We start from the raw sequence: 17,078 nt of genomic DNA on the forward strand, positions 1-17,078 counted from the left end.
TTTAAATTATTTGTTTTAATAAAAGCGGAAGAAATTTTTTCTGGTTTTTTTTAATTTCGATTTTTAAAAATAATTAATTTTTTTGGACGAATAAATCGGAAGAACGAACTCCGACACAAAATTTTATTTCAAAAAATAATTTTATTTGAAGGATTTTGAATTTGATTATTTCAGATTTTATTAGCAAGAGGTCATCTGTAACCACCATTAATAAGCTCTAAATATCATAAAAGAATAATGTAATCCTATAAGAGATATTAAGATGGCAATGGCATGAAAGGGAAATGAATGGATGCAGTTTTTAGATCATGCTACTTATTTTTTCCTTCTTCAAATAAAAAAGGGCAATTCTACAAAGGAAAAACCAAAAAGGGGTCAACATTAAGGGAGGAAAATAAAATAAAAATAAAAATAAAACCCCCAAAAGGACAAAAGTAAAGAAAGAGGAGAACAACCTGAGACTGAGACTAAGCTCCCTCCCAAATTCCTTTGTAAGCAAACATTTTTAGACAGATTAGAACAATTATAGTACAGTCCCAACCTAGGATGGGATGGACACATCTTGGTTGGAATACAAGAGGATAAAATGAAAGAATCACAGAATGGGGGAGCCACAGACAGACACAACACTATCAGTACTTCTACTCCAAAGAGGGCATTGGTTAGCAACTGTGGAACAAGAGGGCACCACTCACCTTCTGCTCTGCTCTGCTCTGCTCTATTAACTCAAACTTTTTTTCTTCTTTTTTCTTCTTTTCTTTTTTTCCTTCTGTTTTCCTTTCTTGGGGAGAATTCTGATATTGCATTGGAGATATGAATGAAAGAATTGTTCCCTACCCAGTGATTATTAACCAATCTGCTATACTTCACTTGCTTCAGCCCCAGATGGTTGTAGACCTGCCCCTTTTGTCCTCGCAACCTGGTTCCGAACAGTCCCTTAGCAGAGTAGCACAAAACTATAACCTACCACCCTCTCTCTCTATCTATCTGGAAGCTTTTCTCCAAGACGTCCATTTTTTTATGTACAAATTGGTCATCCAGCATTACCAGCAACCTCTGCAGCTCTCTGTCTCATCATCTCCATCACAGCAGCTCTTCGCCTAGAATCAGACTGCTGCTGCAGCCTCCTCAAATGCTCCTTCAGATCTCTGAATGAGTTAAAAGAGAAAGTATAAGATTTAATAGACAATATTTAAGATGGCATTGACCACAAGTTGACAACTACAAACCTGCAACGTGGTACATGGCATTCAGATTCCTTGCAAGCTCGAGCATGAAGTTGAAGGAGATACCACATTTTCTTGCAGAGAAGACAACCACCAGACGCCCGTGTTTTGCATTGTATCCCATGGCGGAAAAGGCCCTTCACTTTGCGACAGTTTGGATATTGACAATGTGGAGAACGGCATTGAGATGCATGCACCAGTAGATCAAGCATTTTTCTTAGCTGCAGTGTCAAATAACCAAATAATGTCAGGCCTTTGTAGAAAGATGATAATATTCCAATAATGCATGCACAGAGCAAGATCCCCCATGTTCATTTCTCTCTGAGGACTGCACAGGAGGGGATTGAAGTGACGGAAATTAATTGGAAAACTATTCAACAAGTTGTAATTTAAGACATGCAGTGTCTTATGTTAAAAAAAAAAAAAAAAAAAAAAAAAGAAAGAAAAAGTCTATTCAAATTGTTGAATCAAAGAGAAATCATTTCTATATTAATTAATGGCATCCTTATCCTCACTCATCTCAAAATCAAGTGATCATCTTTTCATCCTTTAGAACAACTAAATTCTCATTCTAAGCAACAGTCATACGTTTCCTTTCACCGACTCAGATGAATTATTGTATCTCGTGCAGGTGTATGTCCTACTATTTAGGGCCCAAAACCCACAGATACAAGATTTCTTATAATTCTGCATCAGCATGTAATATTGCAACTAACAAGGCCACATTACATATCTCCAAGTTTACATGTAACAGAAGCCGTCCAGAATACATAGTTGTACCACCAATAAGTTCATAAATTATGGTAATTGTGCACTAAACAAGACAACCTGGAAAATGCAGAAAAGAAATAAGATATTCACATCATAACATGGAGGAATACCACAAGAAGGCAATTTCCTGGGACCAAGAACCATATATGTAATTCCACAATCAAAGTAGAACACACAATGCATCAGAGATTTTCAATCATCAGCACTGAATCAAAGGAAAACATTGAAGCAAAATGAAAGAATCCACTAATGAATTTCACGAGTCACTTCAAAAATGAAAAAGAGAAAAACAAAGAAGAGAGGTTTATCCTAAGCCATAGCATGAGGGCTCCAATATGATAAACTTGAAGCTGTCCAATCTAATTATCCATTTTTTCCTTCCATAGTTTAGGCCAAAATCAGGTATAACATAAGGTTTCCAACATATTAAAATCTCCAAGCAACAAAGAAACATAATAGACCTAGAGCATATATGAAAGTGTTCCCACTAAAGGCCATGCTAAACACGATACCCAATATTCACACTTTGCCATAACATGATCCACATGAGTGCTACACATATCAACAAAACTACATGCATAAGCACCAACAGAAACTACATCCAGAAAACACTTTCAGGCCACAGGGTAGAGCCTTGATTTCACCTATGGCTCATGCCTCAAGTAGCGAAGATGTGAAGCACTCATTAGGGGAAAACCCCAAAACCTGGCACCCTTTATACATTTAAAAAAGAAGGTACCTTGCGCACTACTATCTAAATTTAGGAAGGTTTTAATGCAACTTCTGAACTTCAATTTATTTGCCTTACTCTAGTTAACATCTCACTAGTTAAGAAACATATTTAGAGTTGGAAAAATCATATTGGTCTGTACTTAACATTAAGGGTGGCAATAATTTCAAGGAGATGAATAACCATTATCCTACAAGAAATGTCTTCTTAACTTCTTTCATTAATTTGATATGATCCAAACCTATAAATAGATAATCAACAGCTAATTAAGCTTTTTATGAATTTACAGCCACAAGATTTCCGAGGGATTTGCACCGTCAAACTCAATAAATTATCAAAGGTCAAAGAAACACGTGTCACCAACTTCAAGTTAACATCTATTAAACATCATCAAAATGCCTCTTTTTCAATAATTTTTCCTTAATTTCCTTATTTTCTACTTAATCCTTTGTTTTGAAGTTGGAAAACAAGATATCCATGGGAATAACAATAAGCAGAGGTACAACATGAGAAGCAGAGGTACAACAATAAGTTAGAAAACTCAATAATCCTTTGTTGCTCATTGTCAATACTTCAACTTTAAGCAGAGGTATGCTAACAAGATGTGCAATAAACTGCACCACGAGAAGCATATCATATAGCAAAAATGACTTGAAGAAAATGATTTTCTTTTTCTTTTTTGATAGGCAACTTGAAGAAAATGATTATGGCTCCAAAGAATTATGAAGACTCTTTAATCACAAAGGAACAACATGCATTACCTGTAAAACTCGTAGCTGCCTTGCTTCTTTATTCTGTGCATCACGATCGGCCATGGACGGATGATTGGTCAATTTATGTGGATGGTCAATACCCCCATCCTTTTGATAACATGCGTTGCACACATCATAATCGGGGCAAACCTCACAACGCCAACCTTGACCAGCTTCAATGTCAAGGTGACATATATTACATGTAGTCACAAAAGCAGGTGCAGTTGGATTGTGAAGATGGTAAAGGACCATCATAGAGGAATGTTTAGCCCGGCGTAGGGTATCATATTGATAATGATTTCCTTGACAAAGACTCAGAAATGCCTGTCTGGTGTCAAAGAATTCACTCTCCAGAATCTCATCCTTATCCTTAGTATCTGAAGGTACGTCGTTGATTTCAACCTGCAGGGTTTAGCAAGCTCAAATTTCTGATCAGAATATTGCAAATAAGCATTGATGTGACCTTCAAATAGTTGACCAAAACATAACAAAAATTAACTATATTAACTAATAGATTATAGAACTTACTGGATGGAGTAGATGTTTGTCCCTGTGATTGACAGGATGTCTCTCTCTCTCTTCAAGTTTTTGCTCTGCTTCATAACACCTGCAAGGATATAAGAAACCCCAAAGGGATAACTGAGAAAACCAAAATTGGAGGTTACTGACTTCATCACAGGTGTGTGAGCATAGGTTGTCATCCTTTTTGTTTGACATCTTTGGTGTAACATGGGTTCTGACTCAGTTAAGCAATGTATAGACTAGTTGGTATGGTAGTTTCAAAGGCTAGGATGGAAAGTCACTGCATAGAATTGACCCGTTTTGATGTTGTTTCTGATTAAAAAAAAGGATTGACCCATTTTGATTGTTTTAGAGCCTCTTGAAAGAGCAGAGTTGAAGAATTTTTTATGATGTGGAATGTTTAGAGCAGGTTCTGAAAGTGTTTTCCCTCAAGTCTCTGTGTCTTTTTTTCTTTTCTGTCTAGAGACTCTTATATTTCCTTTTGCTTTGGGACTCCTTGTATACCTTCTGCTTACCGGGTTGTACCCTTTCCACTAGGTATCATTTATATATTTCTATTTCTTATTTACTTAAAACAAAGAAAATTGAACAGCTCTTTAAAACAACATGGGTAAAGGCTGCATAATACGTACTTATCACAAAGCTGAAAATTCTTGCACTGGTGGCAAACCCAACGGTTTCCAGATACCATCAGATGACAACAATGAGTACATGCATGTTGCAAGTGAACCATTATAAAATCTTCCTTCATTGGGCTTATGGTTTCACCAAGCTGGAGAAGAATAGATAGCTTCATAAGAACAAACAGAAATTGACTTTCATTGGTTCAAAAGTGTCAGGAGAAAATATAATATCAGTGAAGACGTTTGAAACTCTACAATCTACTGATTATAATCTAATAATAACTCAAAAATTAGCAAAACTTGGACCACATGTTATGCACTTATGCATTGAATATGCAAACTTATTTGGAGAAAGAAAAATTCATAAGCTAGAAGGTCTGAAATTTTATGATTACTTTATGCATTAGTAGTAAATCCTTTGAAGCATTGCCAGAAAGATCAGATTGACCGGATGCCTTTAGAGCCCTTTTTGTTATAGTCTTTTTGGTAGTTCCTTTCTTATGTTGTTTTCTGCCATCTTCTTCTTGTTGAAGCTGATAGATCATATCCTCCGCAGCACCAGGCCAGTAATCACCATCGAAATACGGAAGCCTAGCTGCAGTTACCTTAGACTTACATTCACCAGTAGATACAAAGAAATGGTCATATAAATTAGTAAGGTCGACCACAATATTTTCCTTGGCAGCTTTTCTTAACATTGATAAATACCTGAAATAGAAAATTTTGTGCACACCAACCAGAAGGATTAGGGAGGAATAAAAACTTATTTCAGGAAATTGAAACTAGTAAAATGATTCAAAGTTCTATTTTCTAATGATAACTACTCTCACCATTCTCTGAGTTTATCAGATTTTGGTGTTTTCTGAATTTCAGGATGGCAATACAATATATAGTCTTCACCCTTCAAAGGAGGGCAAGCCCATATATAGCAACTTGTGAAACCCCGCTTCTTACAGTATTCGAGATATCCAATCTGGAAAGAGAATAGGATATATAAGCCAATAGCCCAATATAAAAAGATTCCAAACCATAAGAATTGCTCATCAAGAATAAATAAAAGATTGGTGGAATACTAAAACTCACCAGAATTTCATGGTAAACAAATGTACGGAGAGCCTCCCCAGTCACTGATTTAATCTCAGGCCTGAAGTACTTCACAGAATCCAGATATGAGAGATAAACACGACGTTGATTTGGGAATAGACATTCTGATCCAAATTCTTGAACATACATCCCAAATAAGCATACTTCTACTCCTTCAATCTTCTGAAATAACAAAATTACCTGGAAACGAAAAAGACAATCTTCAGTTCATAATTTAAGTCTTTGTCAACTAAATGAAAAAACATCAACTTAATATACATCCTGCATACCTTAGATTTATAAGGGAATTCCGTTGGGTAATTCTCTTCTTGAAAAATTTCAAGGAACCGCTGCTTCACTTCCAACTTTTTGTCAACTGATGAGACAACTCTAATCACAAGTGCTTCAGCTCCAGCAACCTGGCAAAACAATGTAAAAGGGAGAAAATTGGCACACTTAGAATTCTGATTTGCACATTCTAGGTAAAAAAATTTCACAAGAATCCATGACAGTAGAATTTTACCCACATTACTGCATGCGACATGCAACAATACATGTGGATGGAGGATGAGTAATTAACAGTTACACCATGCAGAAATTAACTGAGAAAACAATCATCTCTACATATCTAAGTAAACAAATATTCCAAGTAAAGAGCAAAAGCTCAAGTTAATGACTATGTCACATTCCCTTGACAACTAGTTCAGAAACATAGCATCACCTTGAAAATTTAAATTGGATTTTTGACCATTTATACTGAAGTGGTCTCCTAAACTGGCCACTATTCAGTTCTGAGCAAGATTCAATGATTAAATACTGGTTGGAGATTCCTCTTCAGGACATGAGGAAGCTATAAGCTTGTTTTAAGCCATTGAAAGAAGAGGTAGGAGCATAGTATGGGAAAGCTCCAGTAAAGGGAGGGTGGGGCCCAGTTCAAGGAAGGATAGATAGTCGAGGAAGTAAGCATCGTCCATTAATTATTGGCATATGGGGGAGAAATGAATAGATGGGGTAAGGGGGGGTGGGGATATATCATCATGCTTTCATTAAGTACCACCACTTTTCTTGGAACATAAAGGGATTGCATGATTTGGGTTAAAGGGCAGTGATGTGAAGGATTGGAAGGCACTGTATCCATTCAAGATAAGGAGTGATTAAATCCTTGACTATGAAGTTGATGTTTTACTGTTCAGGGTTTTGGGATAGGGAGATCCTAGACCTTCTAGGAGCGAGAGACAGATTGGGATTATTCTATCCTTCCAGATCTAAGATGCTGGAAGATGGCTTTCTGTGGGTCTTCAGCAGGTTTTATGGGCCAATGGCAGGAAGCATGAGAGGGATTTTACAGAAGAGTTGAGTGTAATGGGAGGTGATTTCGATGTACTTGCTGTTTGAAAGACTCAATGGGAACTTATTACCTTTAGCCATAAAATTTTGCTCCAGACCCCAGGAAGAAATATAAAAATAAAATAAAATAAAATTGTTTCAGAGCTATGGGTTGACACAAAGGAAGCTCATGCAGAGGGTGACACCTTAAATTCTCTTTTTGTTTGGAGAAATCCTCTATAGCTTGAAACTAACTTTATGGAATTTTGTTATTGATATCCTGGAATTGAGGCATGGCCATTTTCATTTTAATCTTTAATTTCCATCTCTTCTTTCCTTTTTGATGTAGACGCATATGCAGGACATTATCAATTTATAATCATCAAAAGAAGCTGACATATTTAAGAGAACTCAACCTGACCCTAAAACATAGTTGGATGGATACTTAAGATCCCAATGATGCAGTCAATTCCTGAATCAAAACAGCCCTTAATTCCTAAAAGGGTAAGTGAGTTGTTCATCTTACAACTATGGATAACATTTTTTCAGTGTAGCAGCCATGATTAAAATCATTTTTGAAACCATCCATCTAAGCATACTTTAGCTTCTTAAATATCTAATGAGGATAGGTTAACTTTTGAAGAAGTCGTCAATAATGGATAGCAGGTGAATTGAACCACTGCAGAGAAAATCTTACTGCTATCAAGATTCACAGCAAATATTAAGCCATCATCCTACAAAACAGCAATAAAATACCTCATCAAAACCTTTCCCTTGAAGCCTTGCCCTCTCTTGCCTTTCCTGCTTGAGTCTTTTAAATAACCGCTGTTCTATGTGGTCACTAAGAATTGTCCTTGGCAAATCTTTAGCCCCAAGAACAGCACTCTGAGGTAATGGTTTACGCTCTCCTTTCTCAATCTCTGTTATATAGCAATTAGGGCAAGTATATTCAGCCTGCCCACCATCATTCCTCCGACCATTGAACAAGGCACAAATTTGATGTTGCCAAGCTTCACACTTGTCACATTGAACCCACTGCAAAATAGAAGCAAATGTTCAAACATAAGAGCGATTGCCCAGACAATAATCCAACATAATGACAGATACTAAAAGAAATGAATAAAACATACCCATTCTTCAGTCTCCTCATCATTTTTCTTCTTCTCCAGCCTTGCTTTGGGAAGAGAAGTCCCATCAACCACGACACTGTCTCCTCGGGCTTCATTATAGCATGGTATACAGAAATAATGTCGCGTATCACCAGTTCCCATGGTATAATACATTGCATTTCTCTTAATACGAGCACCACATGGTGAGCAATAAATAGGTGGAGGTTCAAAAGTAAGCTTCTCAACTGCACACAGCTGACAAGAGTTCTCACTCATCGAACGCTCCATTGCTTGATTCTTTTCTGCCTTGGCCTTGCTCTAGAAAAAGGGAAGAGGAAAAAAAAATCACCACCAAACCTAGACAAAGTACATAAAAAATAAAAATAAAAACAAAACAGAAAAATCATTCTCAACAGCCACAAGATTTAATACCCTCGACAGGACAATACATAATTTTTTTTGCCCTTTTTCCTTTTTATGGACCAGGAACTTTCTCATCCCCACCCCAACCTCTTGCTACCTGAGCTAGGCCTCAGGGGCAGGACAAGACACAATCTGAACATCCTAACAATATCAATCACCTCCAAAAATCACTATGTACTGATGGACTTGCGCAATACTGAAGATGAAGGTGGCATTAAAGAACAGAAGGAAAAGAAATCCTGTAAGAAACTGAATCACCACAGCCAACAACTTTTTGATTGACCTATTTGAAGGAATTTTCTAAGAAAACTGACAATCAAGTTCAAACACCAATTCCCAACAAATTGTGCTAATGGAGCTGGCAAAAGGATTATAAATGAGAGGATTTAAAAAAAAAAAATGTAAATGTAGAAAAAAGAAAGCTATAAAAAGTAAGAAAAGCCAACCATACATTCCATAATACCTTCACAGGCACAAAATACAGGCAAAAGATATTTTCCTATACAAGCTAGCTAAGGGATAGGAAAAAAATAAAAATTTAGACCCTGTAATTCCACAAAAGAGAAAATTGTAGAAAGGTTGAAAAGCAATAAAAAAAATTATTTAATTTCCATGAAGGCTCTGAACAGGATAAACATGACATGAAAAGACACCAAAAAAGGATGCGACGCACCCTAGACCAACAAAAGAAGCTGCATAAAGAAAAAATCAATTGAGGACAATACATTAAAATTTTGGTTTACCTGATGGAACAACTAACAAAGATTGGCAGCAATGTCAAGAGAGGGTGAGTTGAACAACCACTTTTAAATTCTTCCTGACAACTTATTTACGCACTTCAAATTACCAATAATAGAAACCGATCATGGAATGCTACACTATTTCAAGGTTTATTAAGTTCTTAAAAGAAAAGAAGGACAATTTTCTATGTGATTAAGCAAAATAGTTAAGAGTCAAAATATAAAAGTAGAATGTGACATCTCAAAAATAGCTCTTCTAATTTCTAGAATAACTCATATATCCTATCTTCTCATAAATAGCAACTCTCACATGTCGTTTCTAAATCACATCAATAATAGTATTTGCTTTCAAAACACACTTTAAAATGGAGTGAATATACCATTTAGTTCATTCATCCACAATAATACAACTAATGAACTCAAAAGAATTGCAATATAAACAGATCCATAGACTGACCTGTCCAACCCACTGCCTGAGACCTGTAATATGGGCCCTGATTTGCTCTGGCGTGAACAGTTCAGTCAATGAAACCCCCTTTATTTTTGGCTTCCCAGATTTGGTTCCAATACTTTCAGAAGGCTGTGTCACATTTTCCTGCCTAGCCTGATCAGTCTCTTTCTCAAGTTTAACATTTTCTTCCTTAGCAAAACCAGCAGACTCATCATATATAATAGGTTCACTATCAGGCCTTTGGTTGTAGATATCATCCAAATTATCCTTCTTTAGTTCACTAATCTTAGGACTTCCCTGCCCAGAGTTCACAGGAACTTCCATCTTCACTTCTGTAAACTCAGATTTAATTGGCATACTAACATCACCATGTCGGTATTCTTGGCGTTGTACATCCTGTGGAACATGAGATTCAGTAATTACAGGAACCAATACTGCAGAACTTTCACTTTCAGGAAGAAGAGATTGGGAGGGCTGCTCTGTTTTCATGCGTTTTGATGAAGGCTGCAGTTCTTCAGAGGTTTCAACAACTGAAGAAGCCTTTGAAGTCAATCTAGCTGTCTCTACAGTATCATGGGATTTACAGGATCCATCTATAGGAGTTGGCAAGCCAGAATCAGAACCTGGACGAGTGCGTGCTCTCAGTTGTAAGTCCAAATAATTCTTGACAGGAATACAAACAGGACATCCTGGGTCCCTGCAATGTTTGTGGTGATGAAGCAATACCCTGGTATGCTGGCAACGGGGAAATGAACATTGTGGCAGATTACATCTGTCCATATGCCTCCACAACTTTTGAACAGTAATGCAATTAACATCTTGACATTTTCCTTCTGGGGCTGCACAACGACGAGCATGTCGCAAGAACAAAAGCCACCTCTGTTGATTCTTAAACTGCCGTTCCCGGTTACTGTTTGCCGATTTACAGGCAGCAGCACTTAATTGAGACTCCCCTGTGCTTCGGGGAGTAACAGTTTTACCAATGATAGATCCCTCTGAAGACAAATTATTGCGCTGAGCTTCATCATGCCTGGTTATTCGCTGACGGAACTCTTCTTGGACATGCTGATCATGCGACAAGTTGCCTGATATTTGAGGCCTGCCTTGTGATTGAGGATGCCATTGACCATGCAGAACTGATTCTGATTGTTCTCCAATAGATAGGCAGCTAAAATCATTTTGAGACTCCGCAATCAACTGCTGTGGATGTAACAACTGTTGAATTTGTTGTGAATTTTGAGACACTGATGAACACATATCCTGCGTTCCAGATGGTAGAGAGTGCAACTGAGCACCTCTAGAATGGTCATCAGAAGAGTTCTGCTGGAATTGATTCTGCAACTCAGAAAGTTGAAACTGGTCAGAAACTTGTGAATTCAGAATTTCGTTATGGTGTTCCCCTCCAAGCTCAGCCTTTACTTGACTGCTTAGATCAGATGTCAGCTGAGGCTGACCAAAAGCATCATTCTTTATCAAAATCTGGTGCTGCTGACTTGGTGGCTTCTGTTGACGTTGATGTGGAACGAACTGTTGTTGAAACTGATGAGGTTGTTGCTGAAATTGTTGCTGTTGATGAGATTGTAAGAGGTTTTCCCTCGATGAGAGTGGAGATTGGAAGTTCACCTTTTCTGATTGACTGACCGATTGAGGCTTCATATGTACAGCCTGTTGTGCATTGTGCAAATTCGACTGATTGGGTATCAAAGTGGAGTTGGTTTTGGACATCGACTGCAAGCTAACTGGATTCAAATTTTGAGTATTCATCATTGATCCAGCTGATGTTACAGTATTATAGAAGTTTGCAGACCCAGAAGGATCAGCAGCGTTCATCCCATATCCATCACCTGCCAAATGAACTATTTTCTGTGAGAAAGCTGTTACATCACATGTGAACACACACACACACAAAAACAGTGATTACCCTGAATAAGGGGTCGCTGATGTTGATCAAACTGCTGCTGTAAAGGTTTGGATGAATCACCATACAGTGTGCCAGACAGATAGCCATCAGAAGTGGTGGGTCCATTCACCAGTTGCATATTGTTCCCAATAAACCCACCATTTAAAGCCCCATTTGAAAAACCATAAGTTTTCTGCTGCAAACCGGACCTAATTCCACTACCCCTTTGACTGCCAAGGTTGTGCAATATACGGATGTTTTGACCACCAACATGCTGCTTTTGTTGTTGAGGTTGTGATACCATTGTGGATTCAACACTCGAAAACCCACCCCCATTATTGGAAGACTCTGAATTCATGTAAGACTGATTATTATTACTATTAAATCCAGGCGTAGGAATCATTTGGCTTGTGATTCTTTGCCCACTCATTGAAGACATCATGCTGTTTCCACCAGAGCCAATGGAAAAACTGGATGTTGATTGCTGATATCCATTACACAGGGATCCTGCAAAAGTAGATTCTGTTACAGTGGTGTGAAGGAAAAAAAGCTATTAACATTAGATTAATCAGTAGAGTTAGAAATTACCATCAGAAGAATTGAATGAACTGCTGTGTATGCCAACTGAGGACCCACCGCCAGCTGGCAACAGGCTCCCAGTGTTGACAGTTGTAGGTGCTATGCTATTACATGCACTAGCAGCAATCATGGAAGTATCTACAGAAGATGTAACCATTAAATTTGAGCTCCCGCTGTGTGACATACCAGGTGTTGGTATCATTGTACTAATAGCAGAGGAAGAATTAACTCCTTGTGGAAATTGTTGGTTGTGACTACTCAGAGGCAGGCCTTTAATCAAACCATGTAAACGGCTCTCCAAGGTATCCAGATTAGCATAGTCCTCCTGAAGATAAAAAGTGAACAAGTCATAAACAAAATGAACAGTTAACTGTAGCATTATTAAAACTCAAAAACACCAAACAACAATCCAAGGATTCTAACAGATCCACATCAGGCATCTATGCTATCATACAACTAAAAAGAACCCAAAACGATAACAGAGGGCCCAGCAGCTAATTGCTCTATGCTTCCTTTAATTGAATGGCTTTGAGACTTCAATCAATAAGAAATAACACTCAAGATATTGTCACAAGCTTGCTTAAAAGCTTAAATAAGGAACAAAATATGAGCATAAAGAACCTTTGCCCAAAAACAAAACAAAAAATGAGTATAAAAACCTTTGTGGTAGCACTCCTGAATAAAACATCGTCTAAGCGTCTAACAAGATCTGCCACCCTCTTCGGTTGAAGATCGTGAGGAGATGACTGTCGTTGTGTAATATATTCATAGCTGCAAAAGAGGAGATTAAAAAGTGTGATCAGTGTTCAATTATAATTACCATGTGCACAATCAAAAGTGATTGCCACAAGAATATAAAATGAAGAAATTTCTCTATAGAATCTGATCTGAAGTTTATGTTAAATAACAAATAGAAATAGCAACAATAATAATGATAATGATCATGATAACAATCAAACTTTTCCCATGTGAATTATGTTGTAAATCGTTTTCCTATTTCTTTAGATCATGTACTGTGTCATAGATCATAAGATACACTAGCATCCTAAAAAATAGATAGAAAAAAATAGAAATGCATCTATTAAATGAATATATACAACAAGAATGAAACATAAGGAGATATTAACCAGTTCCCAGTAAGGCATGCATCAATTAATGCCATATAGGAGTTACATGAAAAACACTTTTTGTAGGAAGTTAGATCAAACATATTTAACAACACATGACATTTTACTGCATTAATTCATCACAAATTTCCAAAAATAAACCCTTAAGCATACTTTTAAACTCAACCACTCTTCACCAGTATACCAAAAACAAGCCATAAGATCAACCTTGGCAAAATATATCAATTTCTCCTTGGATGTAGAAAACAAGTTAAAAAATGATAGAGAGAAACAAAAGAAAAAGGGAATTGGACTTGAAGATTCACAAAGAGACACAGCTTGAATTTTCTGAAAAAGAGATCAAATTCCTAAACACTGTTACACATGAAATGGAATAGATTCTAGCAACTGGAAAGCAAGGCAAAAAGACAGCAAGAAATGCTATACTTTAACCTCAAATGCACCTTTTTAATAAATTTTAAAACTACACTTCCCTAAAACTGCCAAAAGAGAGTTAAATGTGCATAAATCATCCATATCCATTCCTGAACCCCAATTTATTTTTGTTTCAAACATGAACTAAGCAAAGGCATATTGGATGCATGCTACACAATTATAAATATTGTACAGCATGTACGGTCCATATCTGTTTCCCATAAAACATTTTACACCATGAAAATTTGTCCATTCACAGTCTTTTAGACATAAAAATAGTGACATCACTCACCTTTTCAGGCCTCTGGATTCCCTACAAAGAAACTGCCCACTACTTTTTCTAGGATGACCTAACCTTATTTCAGATTATTGGGACCCTGGATGATGAAAAAAGAAACCTCCCTCTATCTCCTCTATGAACTACCACTCCAAATGAATACCAAAAGACAACTCTATAAGTCCTTTTCATGCTTTCAAATCTATGTTTTATTCCTCCAGCAAATGTATAAAACATTAACAAGAGAACAGCAGAAAAAGTTTAACTGAGCGCTCATCAATTCACCATGCGACTGAGTGCTCACACCCCATTTCAACATTCCCCACATGTAAAGGTGTAACTTTATTATTAGAACTATTAAGATGCTTTTGTTTCCATATGAGGGAAAATGAATTGTTTTTGTAAGGGGGTGGGCGGAAGAAGGAATAATATCATTTATGATTATGAAACCATGTGCAAGAAATAACCATATTTCTCACTTGTAAAACTTTTGTCTGACGAAGGAATGCAAAGAAAGCCTCCATAATTCCAATATATTTATATGCAAAAACCTATCATATATATGAGTATGGATGAGGTCACAAAAAAGAGGGCAGGAAGATGAAGAAGTAAAAAGTACATTAATTGCCATTAATAGCATTCAAACTGCAGCGTGGTTAATGGAGTTCACCTCAAGTTGCCAATGTAAATGCATAGTTTATTGCATGGCTTTTATCCACATTCTATATGAATGACTACGTAATCAGCCAACAAAGAATCATTTCATACCAAAAAAAAGGAGAGATAATAACAAAGCCAACACACTAACAACACATAACCCATAATAAACTGAAAACATTAGTCAAAGAATGCCTTACATTTTGACTTGCATGCTTTTTCGTGCTCTCACAATGTCGGGATCCATATTGCCTGTATTGCGATGAGCACCTAGATTTTGAATCTGGGAAGGGAGAGAACTTCCATTTTGCTGTGGCAATCCCGGCAACTGACTTCCAGCTTGATTAGGTACCTGCCCTGACATCTGTCCTGACATATGCGCCTGAATATTCATCTTTCCCTTGTATGCTTCTGAACACCAAGTACCGCATAACTCAGACTTTCACACGTTCACAATTCAGACCAGAATCCCATATTTGAGTCACCTGCCACGACATGCATCATTAACTACTCATGTTTGATCGATTAAAAAGCTTCCTTGTATTATAAAACCCAAGAACGATCAATCAAACTTCAAGTTACTATGTGAAAATTTCAAATCAGCAATTATTAAAAACAAAGAGAGTTCAATACCAAAAGTCATAGATTTATATGGGGGCAATCAAGTCATAGGTTTACATGGGGGCAATTGACAAAATCGAACAGAAAAACACCAGAATTGAATAGGGAAAATATTATATTACTAAAATATGGGATAAATCATAGTACACAACAAAAATGTAGATCTACAACTTATAATCAGCAAGTAGAAGATCAACCTATACTTTTTCAAGTGTGGCGGAAGTTCGTTAACACATGCAAGTAGGACAAGTGTAATCAAATCGAGTTGCACAATAATAACACTGCTGGTGTAACAGCATACTACAAATACATATCCAAACACAAACACAACCACAATTGGGGCCATCCTCCAGCAATACCAAGTTTAGGGGTTTTGTATGAGTAATTGGAAGCGAGACAAAGAACGAGGGCGATGGTGATCGCCATTAGAATTAACCAACACAAAAAAGCAAGAAACAAAATCGAATCGAAAGGGGTTTGCCTAAAGTTGCATAATTTTCCAATCGGCCCAAGAAAAGCACCAAATAGTCACATTGATGATATGCATATCTTCACCAGGATGGAAATTAAGAAAATTAATAACAAATTAAAAGAATAAATGAATAAATTGGGAAATAAAAGTCAAAACCCTAAGGAAGGGTTAACCTAGACATAGAATCAAAGAAACCCTAACAAAGAGGGGTGTGACAAAACCTGAGAGCAGCGATCGGAGCTCGAAATTGCAGGATGAATTCAGACGGTTGGTTGATTATTGCAGAGAGGAGCAAGCACGGTCGGGAGACCGCCAAATGAGAAGACGACCACGACCACCACCACCAACACAACCAGAAATCAGACCAAGATATAGACTTTTCTCTTTCTCCCGAATCTGATGATGGGGATTAATCGCTAAAAAATTAAAATCTGAAAATCAAAAATATGGAGTTTTGGACGATAATACGAAAGTTTAAATTTTAGCAATAAAATTGGAAATTAAAAATAAAAATAAAAAAAACAACAGCAGCAACGGAGAGGAGGAGAGATGAGTAAACGGGGAGGTTCGTAGTCACCCAATAAACTACCTCTGCGAATTTATCAAATTGCCCTTCTCATTACTCACAAATCTCCCCCAATCCCTTTAGCCCGTCGCAACGCATTCTGACACTCTTCCTTCTATGTTTTTATTTATCTTTTTTTTTTTTTTTTTTTTTTTTTTTTTTTCAAACCATCCAACCCAAGCACAGCCTTTTTGAGAATACGTGCATTCTTATTGCAAGACAAAAATATCTCATGCCTACTCTTAATTAATTAAAAAAAAAAACCATGTGTTTTACCTTGAAAAATCCACCTATTAAGTTACAAATTATTTAATTGTATATGAATAAAAATTGTTAACAAGTTTTTCATTTAATAAGAATATATAGAGCTATTCAAAGTTAAAACTAAATATATCAACACCATACAATAACTAAATAATCCAAATAGATTAAGGAAAAGAGTCCATAAATTTTAGGTGGGGTTAAAAAAATTAGTACAAGTCTCTTGGCACAAAACAAAACAAGGTTGTAGCCATGTATGGACAAAATACAAGCCAAACATTTAAATTGTGTTTGTTAAGTAATCTACAGAGAAATACAATAAGGACTAATCCAAATTGATTTTTTTTTTTTTTATTATTGGCAAATTGAAAGTAAATACACGGAGAAGCGCACCATGAGTCATGACAAAGGGTGCAAAATGATATACAAACCAAACCTAGCTAGCATAA

The 17,078-nt window shown here is 36.7% G+C and overlaps 1 protein-coding gene across 1 annotated transcript; it reads right to left on the bottom strand.

Moving 5' to 3' along the window:
• Positions 1-280: 280 nt before the first annotated feature.
• LOC117922043 (histone acetyltransferase HAC1-like) lies at positions 281-16,368 on the bottom strand. The gene is made up of 17 exons (XM_034840021.1): positions 16,025-16,368; positions 14,911-15,195; positions 12,895-13,006; positions 12,245-12,560; positions 11,678-12,163; positions 9,763-11,600; positions 8,164-8,460; positions 7,790-8,068; positions 5,998-6,126; positions 5,708-5,908; positions 5,455-5,597; positions 5,020-5,332; positions 4,634-4,773; positions 4,008-4,086; positions 3,489-3,881; positions 1,230-1,447; positions 281-1,148 (listed from the first exon to the last, which is right to left on the bottom strand). Exons 2-17 carry the CDS (start codon positions 15,102-15,104, stop codon positions 1,034-1,036), a joined length of 5,253 nt encoding a protein of 1,750 aa, XP_034695912.1. The 5' UTR covers positions 15,105-15,195; positions 16,025-16,368; the 3' UTR covers positions 281-1,033.
• Between the last annotated feature and the right edge of the window lie 710 nt (positions 16,369-17,078).

This window comes from Vitis riparia, chromosome 9 (assembly GCF_004353265.1).
Source record: "Vitis riparia cultivar Riparia Gloire de Montpellier isolate 1030 chromosome 9, EGFV_Vit.rip_1.0, whole genome shotgun sequence".
Lineage (NCBI taxonomy): Eukaryota > Viridiplantae > Streptophyta > Magnoliopsida > Vitales > Vitaceae > Vitis > Vitis riparia.